This window comes from Microcaecilia unicolor, chromosome 10, assembly GCF_901765095.1.
Source record: "Microcaecilia unicolor chromosome 10, aMicUni1.1, whole genome shotgun sequence".
NCBI classification, from domain to species: domain Eukaryota; kingdom Metazoa; phylum Chordata; class Amphibia; order Gymnophiona; family Siphonopidae; genus Microcaecilia; species Microcaecilia unicolor.
This window is the reverse complement of record NC_044040.1, coordinates 24390783-24405917: the sequence shown is the minus strand read 5'-3', so window position 1 is coordinate 24405917 and position 15135 is coordinate 24390783. Positions and strand designations below refer to the sequence as shown.

At 42.8% G+C, this 15135-nt stretch overlaps 1 protein-coding gene across 1 annotated transcript in view; it reads left to right on the top strand.

The window, feature by feature from the left end:
- Positions 1–11129, top strand: part of LOC115479025 (acrosin-like) — a 38163-nt gene extending 27034 nt beyond the window's left edge. Inside the window, exons 5-6 of the mRNA XM_030216734.1 lie at positions 4806–5008; positions 10904–11129. Of these exons, the coding sequence (XP_030072594.1) occupies positions 4806–5008; positions 10904–11072 (372 nt within the window). The 3' untranslated portion in view covers positions 11073–11129. The remainder of the gene's footprint in view (positions 1–4805; positions 5009–10903) is intronic.
- Positions 11130–15135: the final 4006 nt, after the last annotated feature.

The window sequence follows — 15135 nt, the reverse complement described above, 5'->3', positions numbered from 1 at the left end:
TTGTTCACCACGGTTACTTCATTCATTTTAGGCTGGTCCTTCCTCTTCCAGCAATTTCTAGACAAGAATCTATACATCACTGTGCTTTTTTATTGTCACACCAGCATCCTAGAATGGTCTATCTTTAGAAATTCAGGCAGAATTATCATTCAAAAAAATTTAAGGCCACCCTGAAAACATGTTTGTTTAAGAAGGCATTGGATGAGTGTGTTGATTAGCATGCCTGGAGCAAACCTGTTTCTACATTTCATTTTAAATTTAATGTTTACTATATTGTTTTAGATTTGGGGTTTGTTTTTATTTTGGTCTTATTTAAATGTTATTGCAATTTCAATGCATGTTTTTTTCATTTGGCTGGTTTTCTGTCTTATTCTATATTCTGACACTCATTTCCTTTTATTTTAGTCTCTACACCACTTTGGCCTGCCTGTCAGTAAAGGCAGTATAGGAAGCAGAAATCAATTGTAAACTATAAAGCAAACTAGCCGAGATGAGTATCACAGGGATCGTGATTTAAAAACTGCAACCGTTTTCTTTGCAGATCTACAAAATGTAATAACGCTGCCATGAATAGAAACATTCAGATAAATTGTTTTTTTTATGAGGCACCTTATTGCATTCAATGAAAGTTTTAGTGCCTCGTGGTGAAAAGTGATCATCGTCCCTTAGCAAGTTCTCTGGCATGAAGCTATAGTTTGTTGGAAGAAAGAAGATACAGGAAGCACATTTTGTGCATTTCTTCTGCAGCATCGTGATCAGGATATTGACACACCATGGGTTGGTAATTGCTCAGGGCAAGATAAAAAAAAAACTGGCTTTCTTCACTTTTCTTGTTCACAAATAGTGAATGGAACTGAGATTTCGACACGGATAGTCCAGATTAAATGCTTTGAATCAGGCCACACATTCAAGTCTGCAGAGTCATTTCATCACCAGGTGGAGGAGCATTTGAAGAAGGCAAAGACCGTGTATGATGTTGATGACCACATGTCCTGCGCCCAGGGTGCCAATTCCAGCAACGTTATCACCCAACGCAGAGCGGGCAGCTGATTTTCAGGATTGGTCAGATCATTCATCCTGCAAACTAAATTGCTCTGTTCCATAACCGTACCCGCGCAACATGGTGTATATAAAGGTTGTGTGTGTCCACAAGACTTTAACCTACAAAGACAGACTTTCATGGCCCCTGACTTTGAAGCGATTCTTCCTTAATGCTCACATTATGAACTCTGGAATTGTACCAGTTCCATCTGCTTGTACTGCTCCAAAAGGAATACCAGAAAAGGGGAAAAATGATACTTTGAACAAATTAGATAATCTGGTGGCAACATCACATGTCCCAGGTCTTGTCGGTGGATATAATGCATTACTTGTTAACAAAAGAACAAACACACTAGTACAAGACATATGTCTTTTTAATCAACATGCGTAATTTATGTTTCTTATCATCATAGGCTTGTATATTAACTGTTTGCTTATTTGATGACAAAGTACAGCAAAGTTCATTAAGGAATATATCTATTAAAGGATGTTAAGCACTAATGTGGATGTTAAGCCTTGGTGCACATGAAAAAAAAAAAAAAACTTACCAGCCAATGCGTTCCAATTACCATGTGCTAACTGGTTAGCACGTCCATAACATGGGATCTCTTAGCAGCTTCTAAATAGGAGGCAGTAAGTGTTCCCTCATCAATTTTTTTCAGGTTATATGAGCTAATGCCAACATTAGTGCATGACCTGAAATAGAAATATTGGAAGTTGCCCTATTTCCTGGGCTTGAAATGCGATTTACTGCAGATACAATGTTCTTGTTTAGCAGGGTATTATTGTAAGTAAAGAATGTAAAGGTATATTCACCTTTACAGTGTAGTAAATTTTTAAAAAATCTGAGAAAATATTTCTCCACCCAACGCATAATTAAACTTTGGAATTTGTTGCCGGAGAACGTGGTGAAGGCGGTTAGCTTAGCAGATTTTAAAACAGGGGTTAGACGGTTTCCTAAAGGACAAGTCCATAAACCACTACTAAATGGACTTGGAAAAAATCCACAATTCCAGGAATAAGATGTATAGAATGTTTGTACGTTTGGGAAACTCGCCAGGTGCCCTTGGCCTGGATTGGCCGCTGTCGTGGACAGGATGCTGGGCTCGATGGACCCTTGGTCTTTTCCCAGTGTGGCATTACTTATGTACTTAGGTCCTCTACTTGGCTCACTTTTATTACATAGAGCAGTGATTTAACCTATTGTGATGTCATAGTGGCTCATTCCACCAATAAGAGCCAACCTCATTAGTGATGTCACAATGGCTTGATTGTATAGAATGTTTGTACGTTTGGGAAGCTTGCCAGGTGCCCTTGGCCTGGATTGGCCGCTGTCGTGGACAGGATGCTGGGCTCGATGGACCCTTGGTCTTTCCCAGTGTGGCATTACTTACCTCTCTATATCTTGTATTATGGTCAGAAAGAGTATGGATATACACATCCATCCCTGTTACCCTGGGCTTAATATTGTAAAAGGTATCATGTACGGAATGTGCATGGATGTGTACGTACAAACAAACCCTTTGCTACTATCCATAATATGCTCGCTTGGCAGAGTATGGATGTATATACACACTCATAGTCTACTGTCCATAATCCTTAAGTGCACAGTGTCTGTTTCCAAAGACTACCATACCAGTTATATAAAATGCATAAGACCACAGAGCAGAGGTATTAACAAAGCTGTAACTTTATTATAAAATCCACTGCAGTTACAGAAACCAAAGTAGAGTGAAAAAAAAAATAACATTTATACAATTACCAGATTTAATTGCCCTGAGAGCTATGGAGAAGGGCAACTGTTCCCCGATAGTTACGTGATGTCTACCCTGTGCATCATGACATATGCATATTGGCTGCAACAGTGTGGAAAGAGTGTACACACCTTCATTTAATCTGTGTTGTGTGCAGAGTGTGCCCAGCAAAGATGTACACACTCCCACCCTCAAAGGTTACCTGGATTCTGTGTCATGTATAGAATCCCCTGAATTCTATGATCTTAGCACCTAAACATAAGCACCATTTGTGTGTTAAGATTATAGAATATTGGTGAGTATGAGTGTGAATGTCACGTACATGCTATGTGAGCATACAGTGTTACTCTATAATGTGAACTCACAAGTTGCATAGGGGGAGATTCTATATATGGCATATGGAAAATCCACGCACAAATCATTTTCACCTAAGAGTATTCTATAAGATTTAGGCGCAGTATATAGAATACACTTAGTTAATATCCCAGCGCCTAAAACCACGCACATCCATTTACACCAGTGATTCCTCCCAAACCTGGTCCTGGAGGCACCCCAGCCAGTCAAGTTTTCAGGATATTCACAATGAATATTCACGAGTTTGCATGCTCTGCCTCTACTACATGCAAATCTCTCCATTAATATTCATTGTGGTTATCCTGAAAACCTGACTGCCTGGGGCGCCTCCAGGTCGAGGTTTGGGAACTACTGATTTACACCAATGAAAATGTGGCGTAAATCCATGCGCATAGATTTACGTGGACTGGGCCATATTCTAGAACAATGCACCTAAATTTGTGAACGCCCACGAAACACCCATTTCCTCGCCCATGGCCATGCCTCTTTTGAACTGCGTGCTTTAAAATTTAGGGGAAATTCATTACAGCATACGCTTAGCAAGTTATGCATGTAAATTCTAATTATTGCCAATTAGTGCTCATGATTGCTTGTTAAGTACTGTTAAACAATTGGCTTGTTAAGCCAATTAAGTTATGTGCATTGTTATGGAATACACTTAGATTTAGGCACAGAATGGTAGACTTGATATATACGTGCAGGACATAGTGAGGTGTATTTTCAAAGCACTTAGACTTACAAATTTCCATAGGTTACAGTGCAGCTTTGTAAGGCTAAGTGCTTTGAAAATGAGCCCCAGTGTGTAACTGCAAGGGGGCGTGTGCAGTAGGGGTGGGGCATGGGCATGTCAAACAATTACAGGCTTAGGTTATAGAATACTGGTCATTTATGTGCTAAAGTGGCACATTTAGGCATGCGCATTTACATCTGCTATAGACCTGGCATAAATGGGCGTGCCTAAATGTTGGAATATAAATGTCGATTTACACTAGTATTCTATTACAGAATCTAGGTGCCCAGATGCCGTTACAGAATTAGCACTTAGCAGCCTGCATTTTGGCACCCCTTATAGAATTACACCCACCCACCCCGTACACACACACACACACACACACACATATATATATATATATATATATATATAGGTGTATCCACTTTGATCTAAGCTCAGTCCTGGATATGTAGATATTAGCCTGAGTCTAAGTAGAGGGCAATAGACTGTCCATAGTGTCAACAGAACAAGGATTGTGAAATGATTGTATAGAGCTAATGTATGTTTAAAGAGACAAGCTTTCAAGTCTTCTAAGACCTTGCTCTTCACGCCCGGGCTGCCAACTGGTCAGGTTTTCAGAATACCCCTAACGTATATTCATAAGTAGATTTACATATAATGGAGGTAGTAGGCATGCAAATCTCTCTCATGCATATTCATTAGAGATATCCAAAAACCTGACATATTAGTGGTCTTCGATGACAGGGAGTGAAGATGAAGGTTCTAAGGCATTGGGAAGGGCCATAGTAGACCTGAAATATGCATCTGTAAAGGTCAACTATTCTGCTGGATTTCTTCTTTAAAAAACTTTCCTTTTGGTGGAAGGGGATGATGTTGACTCTCTCCTCTTCTGCCCGTCAATGACTGCCTCTCTTTCTTCTTAGGGAGATAGTGGAGGGCCACTAATGTGTGAAGACCCCATCACTTCCAAGTACTATGTAATAGGGATTACCAGCTGGGGCCGTGACTGTGCCAGTGCCCAGAGCCCCGGCGTGTACAGTAGCACACAGTATTATCTGGAATGGATACTGCAGAAAATTGGGGCTATCGTAATGAGGCAAGACGATACTGAAGATGACCTTGACAGGTCTGTGTTTGCAGCTGATACTACTACTACTAATAGCATTTATATGGCACTACCAGACGCATTCAGCGCTGAACACCTGACACAGAGAGACAGTCCCTGCTCAAAGAGCTTACAATCAAGATAAAACAGACAGACAAGACATTACGGGCAAGGGAAATACAGGGTAAAGAGGACCAGGGGAGGAGGAGGGCAAATGAGTAGCGGTTAGGAGCCAAAGACAGTAGTGAAAAGGTTAGCTTTCAGCATAGATTTAAAAACAGGTAGAGATGGAGCTAGACATACAGGTTCGGGAAGACGGTTCCAGGCATAAGGTGCCGCAAGACAAAAGGAACGAAGTCTGCAGTTAGCGGTGGAGGAGAAGGGGGACGACAAGAGAGATTTGTTCAGAGAGCGGAGTCCACGGGGAGGAGTGTAGGGAGAGAGGAGAGGTAATGAGGGGTCATAGAGTGGATGCATTTAAAGGTCAGTAAGAGGAGTTTGAACTGTATACAGAAGCGGACAGGGAACCAGTGAAGTGACTTGAGGAGTGGGCATAACGATTCTGGCGGAAAATAAGTCGAGCTGCAGAATTCTGGACAGATTGGAGAGGAGAAAGATGATTGAGTGGAAGACCAGTGAGAAGTAAATTACAATAGTCCAAGCGAGAAGTAACAAGGGTGTGAATAAGGGTTTGGTGGCGTGTTCAGAAAGGAAGGGGCGAATTTTGCTAATGTTGAAGATAAAAAAGCGACAGGTTTTGGAGATTTGTTGAATATGAGCAGAGAAGGAGAGAGAGGAGTCGAAGATGACTCCAAGGTTACGAGCCGAGGAGACAGGGAGGATATGAGAGCCATTAACAGAGATAGAGAATGGGGGAAGAGGGGAGGAGGGTTTAGGGGAAAAAATGAGAAGTTCAGTTTTAGCCATGTTTAATTTGAGATGGCGTTGAGACATCCAGGCAGCAATGTCAGACAAGCAGGCAGAGATTTTGTCCTGGATTAAGGTTGAGATTTCAGGGGTGGAGATGTAGATCTGAGAGTCATCAGTGTAAAGATGGTAATGAAAACCATAATACCCCAAGCCTGATATCATTAAGCCAGTGGTGTAGCCAGATGGCCAATTCTGGGTGGGCCTTAGCCCAAGGTGGATGGGCATGCAATTCTCTCTCCCCCACCCCAGTCTCCACCCTCCAAATCCCCTGAGCTGGTGGTGATTTCAAACCCCACCAGCCAAATACCTCTCCTGCCTGAGTCGCACCTGTAGCAGCCGCTAATGCCAGCTCCCCCACACATGCTCAATCAGACCTGAACTGAACATGCGTGAGAGAACTGGCATTGGCAGCGAAGTGCACTTGTTGAATAAGTGCTGCTGCAGGCATGACTCAGGCAGGAGAGGTCTTCGGTTGGTGGGGCTTGGCATCCTAAAGCAGACAGGTCCCGAGCTGAAAGTGAGGGGGCCCAGGCCCCCCTCCCCATGGTTATGCCACTTCATTAAACCCATATAGAACCCATTACCCCTCTATATATTTTAAGAGAGTATTCTCAGAGCTATTATGTTTGGAGCATAGGGGCCACCTCTGTGAGTGCCAGTGTGTACTGAACACCCCCAGTATTGAACAAACCCCTTCACTATGTCCAGGGAGGAATCTTTTTTTTTTTTTTACTGTATTTGGTGCCCCCCATTAATTTTGAAATGTTGGCACCCATGGTTTGAAGAATCAGATGATGGCCTTAAATGGACTTCGTAATTAACATACTGAACTAGACAGCTTAGGATAAGATAGCTAACATTGAATTAGTATTGTAAGGGATAAACAACAAAGAAAAACTGGTGAAGGAAGAGAAGTTAGGTAGGTTTGCTAGGCAACTCCTTCCCTCCCAAACACACAGAGGGCCCAATGCACAAAGGTTGCTGTACTGTTAACATTTGCTTTAGACTGGTTGTAGCCAGCCTAAAGCAAATGTTATCTAGCCAGTAATGCACAAAGGGGTTTTCTGTGGCTCTAATATGTGCCATTAGCAGCTACCGAAAACCCTATGCAAATAGTCACAAGACCACCAGAGCTATCCTTGCTTTGAGAGGGGAGGGTTGGTATGGGGTGCAGGGGGTCGGGGTTCACTGGACCAACAGGGATTGCTTGCATAAGGGGCCGGGAGCAGGTGTGGGGGGTTCAGGGGTCTACTGGACCACCAAGTATTTGTTCCTTGGCAGTGTGAGGGGAGTCAGTGGGGAGGTCAGCGGGGGGGGGGGGGGGGGGGGTCAGGGTCTGCATTGGAGTTGTCAAATGCGTTTGACAGCTCGGAGTTGCAAACAGAGACAAATGCACAAGGAGATCCATGCAGATTATTTGCATATGATCCCCTTTGTGCATCGGGCCCAGAGTTTGAGTTTGCAATGTTAAGCGAATAAACATTGAAAGGTAGTCCCAGTTTATATTCAACTTGAACATCTCAACATATTTTAATCATAGCACACTTTCAATTTTTTAAATTCATTTTCAATTGCTATTAAAAATATATACTTATCTTAAATGCCTCTATGAGATTTCAGAGCCACTATACACAGGTCCCAACATGGACCATGTTTTGCATAAGATTCAAGGAACCTTTACTCGTCCTTCCACAGAATGGAGAGAAGTAGGAGAAGGTTTTTGAGGAGTGCTGACATGAGTAAAAGGTTCCCTGATGAAGCCTATACGCAACGTGGTCCATCTTGGGACCTTGGACGGTGGCTCTGAAACTGTGGAATATTATGTATTTGATATGATCTCTGTCCCTCGCCAGAATTTCTCTCCCTTGATTATCGAGGCTCTTGCTGTATTATTTGCCTACTGCGTAGGTGAGCAAAAATTTGACAATATGCTTGTGTTAGGAAACTGTGCACTAAGCTGTCAATGCACAGCTCTAATGCAAGTTTACTGTATCATCCTCTCTGTGTGGAGATAATCTATTTACGTTTTCCAACACACCTTCTTCATAGCTGCAGGATTATTCCCAAGGTTTATCATCTCTTTGAAGTAACTGCTGTGGTCTCTGGACACTGACTTGGTCAGCATATTTGTAATAATTTTCTTTTTTGGTGGGCAATATTCAGCATTGCCCAATTCTTGTAAGACCCTCAATAGGTGGTAATTGAGGTATATGGGTTAGGTGCAAGAGTTCACTTTCTTAGTCTGTGCCAACTTTATACATCCCTTCTGGGGTAGGAATGGGCTCTGACAGATATAGCCCAATGCTGATGAATAGCTTTCAGCTGGCAAAGTCAAATGACCTCTTAGCAGTCCTGTCCTGCTGCAATTTCAGTGGATGAGTGCACTATTCATTGCTTTTTGTAAATCAAACTGATGGTACTACTCCTAAATTAGGAAAGGTGTCCAAGGGTGGGTCTATGGTCTTTTATGTGACTGACCCAGCACCAGGGGTTTGGTCTCACATTATCTACTCTGGAAACAGTCTAATGGGATGCACCTTGACCAGGTCCCACCAGCCCCTAAGGAAACATCACACACCACCTGGAATCCTTGAGAGGCTGCTGACTAGATCCCACCAGACTCCCTGCTGACTCCAAATTTCTTCAAACTTGCCTGGACTTCCACATTTCCAGACCCTCGCTTTGGTCTTTACTCCTTTTAAATGCCACTGGTTAGGCCTGGGAGGCTCTCCCCTAGGTTCCAGGTCTAACCAACCGTAGATAGGAAAAACTCCTCTCCGTCATCAGCAAATTCAAAATCTCTCTATATTAAAAAAAAAATAAGGCTTTACATTGTTCCTTCCGAAAACCAATACAAGGAGCAACCACTTATTTAGACAGGAAGCCCATTCCTCTAACCTGAAGGTAGAAATAGTGACTCCACAATTTTCCTCATCCCTTACACTGAAAACATGTGGGTCCTGCTTCATACATGAGAACACATATATATTTACACCTTCCTCAGTGCAAGTGTAATTTTGTACGAGAACATTTGTGTTCTACAGGGGCTCATCATATGCGCCAATCTTATAAAAGCACCAAGGCATCTAGGTTGCCTCCATAAAATAGGCATCATTTTAAACTTTTCACATAGATGCTCTGTTATAAAATTACCCAAAGGAAAGCATAGCAATAATAGGAATAAGTAAGAAAATCCAGCTCAATTGCAGCTTATATACAGAGTGACTAGACACATCAAATGTGCACAACAATATAAATTTAACTCCCCTCAAAAAAGTGGAGAAGAAAAAGACCTCAGAAAAAACTGCAAAACAGCCAAAAGCCAACCTCATGCAAAGGCCAATCATCAGTCAAAAAAACAAGACTCCACTTAGACTTATACAAAAAATGTCAAAATGCATATGAAATGAGTACAAAGCCACCCAAAACTCAGAGGATTAAAAACAGTCTGTCATCAGGAAAAATGTCTACACACAGCCAAACAGTGGTATTTATCAAAGCATCATCATCTTAATGAAACAAATCCCAGATAAAGACAAAAGTAGCAGTCGCTCTCAGCAGAGTTTCGCCAAAAGGCTGCTTCAGGAGAAATTCCAAATACCTCCAGGCATGGCTTGGTCTCAAAATGGCTGCGGGAAAGGTTAGACACCAACATCCATAAAGCATCAAGCCCAAGTGCTTCCCCAGGAAAAGATCCTCTAGGCAGGACTTCCTTTTTACTGAGCTAGCATAAAATTACTCCAACAATGACAATATGCACAACATTTAAGAACACTCAGATAATTAGAAGCCAACTTTTCAAAATTATTGGGGGGTGTTAAACCCAACAGAAATGACCTCTTACTGGACATAGTCAAGGAGCTTGTTCAATATTGGGGGTGCTCAAGCACCCACAGAACTGGCTCCTATCCTTCTGCAGATGAAAAAAAAAAAAAGAGAGATACCCCTTTAGTATGCCATCCGTGGATTATTGCTAGAAAGAGCCTACAGGAAGTGGTGCATGCCATTCACTGACCCTAGTTAAACCCCCAAGTTTTGTCTTCTGCATCCCAGAGACGGCAGTCCTAGTCATTGCTTAAGGCTGACATGTAACAGCTGGATTAAAGGCCAATTATCGCAGTGCCCTGGAAGGCATCATAGTGTGAAGTCCCCACCCCAGCATCATCACTGCTGTGAGGTATTTTGGGAGAGGGATAAAAATATGGGGGAAATCTCCAGGTTATTGCAAATGAAGGCTTGCAGTGCCAGATTCCAATGCTAGTTCTGATTGGGCTGGACTGATAAAGGAGCAGGAGGACCTACTAGGTCAAAACTAAGGCATTATCTCTTAAAAGGTTTCAGTCTACAAATAATTTATTTTCTCTAGGACCACGAGCTGTATGGGCGGGGTCAGGGTCATTCCAAACAGTTGCCCACAGTGTTACAGAATAATAGGTCTCCATGCCCAACGTGGGTGCCAGCATTTACAGCAGAAATCAGCAGGCGTAAGTTTGGCACGGGAATCTGTACTAAGCACTATTCTATAAATGGCACATGCTCTTTATAGAAGCGCCAGTCTTTTCTGGTGCCCATTTTTGAATGTCAATAATAGAATTCCCCCTATAAGGGCAATTCTGTAACTGGGCGTCTGCATTTGCACGCACTTACACGTGAATTTACCAAATATCATTTTTGCAGGTAAGTGTACACTTGCGTGCACATTTCAGTTGGTGCAAATAGTTGCACCTAATGTTAGGCACAATTCCCGAGCATAAACGCTATTCTATAAACCACGCCAAACTTTAAGCGTGGCTTATAGAATAGCGCTTTTTTTCAGCGCCATATATAGAATTCACCCCTATATGTAGAAATGGAGCAGCCCCCAGTCTTGTAAGTGTGAGGGAATACTGCAAACTGATCAACATTTCCTGCAGTTGTGTACTTTTAGAAAGATGAAATGGGAAATTTATATATTTTTGAATTCTTTGCTTATGTGCTTTTTTACAGGGATACAGAGAATTCAAGTGTGAATACCAATGAAAAAACAGAGGTTACAATATCCTGCAATAAGAAAGCAAAAGACAACGATGTCACAACTATTACAATATCTATCAAGCCAGGCTCCACAGACTATAAAATACAGACCGCAGATCATCGTGCAAAGAAAACAGCTTAAAAAATCCATTCTTACCTAACAGTAATTGTAGCAAAGAAATAATGTAAAGAAAAATAACATAAGACAAGATTCAGAATGTAAATAAAGTGTCTGGTTATTTCTCTTGTTATGTAAGTCTCACATAAGATGCCTTTATAGATAGAGGTTCAAAATTAGCTCTGTCTAGTTACAAGTTTAGCAGTAGGGAAACTGCCAGTAATGGACAGTTCTGCCTTGCAATGGCAAAAGGAAGCAAGTGCCTATTTTTACTAAAGCGTTGCTGCGTAGCAATCCAGAATTATCACTTGCCTAATGCAGCCGCCGACGGTAGTTCCGCCTCCAGCGCACGCCATTTCCGGCGCTTCTGGAGTTTTAAAAAACATTTACCACAGGGGGTGCAAGGAAGCCTTTACCACCACCTCTATGAGTGGCGTTAAGTGCACATGCTGAAATTACAGCAGAACGTCCAAGCTTGCTCCACATTACACCTTATCACAGCTTAGTAAAAAAAAAAAAAAAAAAAGCCCAGCCCTTGTTTGGTGACCCTCCAACCAGTTGGGTTTCCAGGCTATCCACAATAAATATGTATGCGAAAAATTTGATTGTACCGAGTCTGCAAGCCTACCCATTTATGTCACCGAAGACCAAGAGGAATGGAGGACTATTATCCACACTCTATCCAACGCCTGGGTCTGGGTCAGACTGAGAAAGTTGTTCACCAGAGTCTCCTCCACAGCCCTTGCTGCCCCCCCCCCCCCCCCCCCCCACACACACACATATTGAACACTTTTGGCTGACTGCTTCGGGAGAGGTGCTGCACAATTTGAGCAAGTCCATTTCTTCCACATTTCAAATTGTTTCCTCTTCTTAGTATGAATGTTCATTAGGCAAAACAAATTCCAAGAAGTATACTTTAACTTCAGTTGGGAAAAGAATCATATTATCCTTCTCACAATGAAAATAATAAGATGGAGGGCCAGCGTGCACAGAGCTGCCCATAACATGGCACTGTCCACCCATGCACCCATACCCTGGACTGAGGGGGAGGGCGAGCTGTGATAGGCTGGGAACCCTGGCAGCTGGAAGAGAGCGTTTGCCCCTAAAGGGGCTCCCTGCTAGGAAGGAGGGGCCAGTGTGGTGGGCTTCAAGCTCACAGGGTTGCTGGGTGCACCTTCTTCGTCCCCGAGGACACAAACGGAAGCAGCCTCCCCTCCCACCCACCCCTTGCTTATTTATTGTTTCTGTTGTTTTATACATGTCGCAACTTGGAGGGCGGGAATACCAAAGCCTGAGTGATTGAAGGAGCGCTAATTCATCAAGTTGCAGTTTGGTGCAGATGGTTTCGCTGCACCTGGGTTGGACACGCCTTGATGCATGGCAGGACCGTCCTGGGTACAGCACAGAACGCATTTGTCAGTCTTGCTTATGGCGGCGGCCTAGGTGCTTTAATTGTAGTTTTTAACAGCTTACAGTGTGACTCAGGTATCCTGCTTTTGATTGGTGTCTTTTAATAAAGCTGCGACCAAGTTGCTCCCACTTAATTACAATAGGAATGTGTTATTTATTAATTTGGGTTCAGAGTGTTAAGGGGCTGGGACAGGGCAGCACAGCTATGCTAAGGTTATAACTACTACCAAGATGTTGCCCTTCAAAGTTAAAATTATTGCATATCTTCACAATATTGACTTCTCTAAGGCCATGGTCCTCAAGCCAGTCCTGGAATTAACACCTGCTTCCTCTTCCAGCAGGGCTGGTTTTCAGGATTCCCACAACTATAACTGAGATCAGGGCCGACTTAACCTATGGATCAGGTGAGGCTCTGGCCCAGGGCGCTGGAGATATAGGGCACCAAATGCTTGAGCCCGTGATGTCACTGACCCTTATAGGTTAAGTTGGGCCGGAGCTTACCTGGCAGCATTGTGTATGCAGGAACAAAAGAGCCAGCAACCCTCTTCTTCTGTCTCAGGCCACTTTCCTCCCATCTACTTTTAAAGGCAGTTTCCCCCTCCCAAATACTGACAGCATTTTACTTAACACTACCCACACCAGCCCCGGCGTCTTCCTTCTGCCATGCCACACCCCACCCCTTCTGTGACATAACTTCATGTTTCCACGATAGAGGGAAGATGCAGGAGCCGATGCAGGTAGCATCAGGTAAAATGTTCTTGGCATTCAGGAGGAGGAACTGACTTTAAAGGTAATCTGGGGAGGGAGGATGGCCTGAGGTGGGGGGTACGTGCCAATGGGAGGGCATCAAACCAAAAGTTGGCTAAAGGCGCCACTGTCCCTTTAGCCGATCCTGCTTGAGATAGATGTGCATGCAAATTTTGTAAATAATCTGGGAAACCAGCATTAATAGAGGATGCTACAGGACCGGCTACAGAAACACTGCTCAGAAGTAATGAGCTCTCATAATTATATCCCTTGGTCTACCACCTGGACTGAAAATGAATGCACCAGGTCCATGATCTTGATTACCCTTCCATGAGAACAAAATCAGGCCAATAGCTGTTGAACATAAGAGGCTAGATCAAATTTTCTTCATTGCTCCTGAAATTATCTCAAAATGTATGTTGCTCCTATTGCTGCAACATCATCTCTTTAACAAGGCATACAACAAAGATCAACAAATATGAACTCCTATACATATATCCAGAACTGCCGTCCAATATTTGCTTGTCAAACTACTATCATGTTACCCAAGATCCTTCTGTTATACTAAATGTATATCTTCTTATATATTTCCACTATTCATGATGTATTGTAAGCCACATTGAGCCTGCAAAGAGGTGGGAAAATGTGGGATACAAATGCAATAAATAAAATAAAACAGGATGAAATATCAATAGCTGCTCAGGGGCTCTAACTGTAGATGTAAGGGAGGTACTGGAAGATGGAGTTGAATGAGTGCAGTGGAACCTGGCTCTGAAGAGCTCTGATGCTACTGCTGAGGAAGAGGGCAAGTTCAAGACATCTACTGTATGAAGACAGCTCCTGTCATGTAAAGTCCTTAGCTGGACCAGGCTGAGGGGAAAAGGCTGAGGACAGGGGAATCAATGGACCTTCATTAATATCTTCATACAGCCACTAAAGCCCCTTTAAAGATGGTAAGGAAAACAGCTCCTAGCAGAGGAGGCAGTAAAACAAGCTGGCTAATCTCATGCTACACTGTCCTGGCTGAGCTGGGGGGAGAGGGGGAAGAAGAGAAAATGCACAAATTGAGACGGGGGGGGGGGGGGGGTACTAGAGAGCAGAGAAAAACAGTGAATACACTGGAGCTGGCTGAATAAAAAGCAATATGGGATTTTTTTGGTCTCATTTCAGAAGTTCCCAAGCTGACCTTCAATGAACTTGTATTTGCAGCATTAATGAGGTTTGAAACAAATGATGAGAGACTGCTGGACAGCTTGTCAGAAGCCTAGCTAAGACATCACAAGGGAACATACAAAGAGAATGAGAAGTGTCCAGCCACTGCCTCCAACCCCCAAACTATTAAAGCCGGCAGCAGGAGGGAGGGGGAGAGCTTCTTTTATATGGCTGTCACACACAAACCATCTCACCTTGAAGAGGTAAAGTAACAAGCACTATTCAGATCTGCCACCCATGATCATGACTGCACTTTACACGTCAGTGCTTTCCAAATAGAAAAATCAGAAGTCAAGTCACAACAATGATTGCTGAACGTAAAGAAACTCCTATGTAGTATTTCAGCAAGAGGTACTGCTTACCCTCTATCAAGCAAGCACTTTCTTGTTAATTATAACCTTGTGGTCACTATGGGGCTTATTTTCAAAGCACTTAGACTTCTGGGATAAGCAGTATAAAATTTCTGGGATAAGCAGTATAAAATCTTTTGTACTTTTTTGGGATCTTGCCAGGTATTTGTGATCTGGATTGGCCGCTGTTGGAAACAGGATGCTGGTCTTGATGGACCTTTGGTCTTTTCCAGTATGGCAATACTTATGTACTGGTGTGGAACTTTGTAATTCTAAGTGCTTTGAAAATACACCTCCATATGTCATAGTGTTAAGCAGTACATGCAATTGTGCTTTTTCTAGAATACTGTAGATAAATGAATTAAATT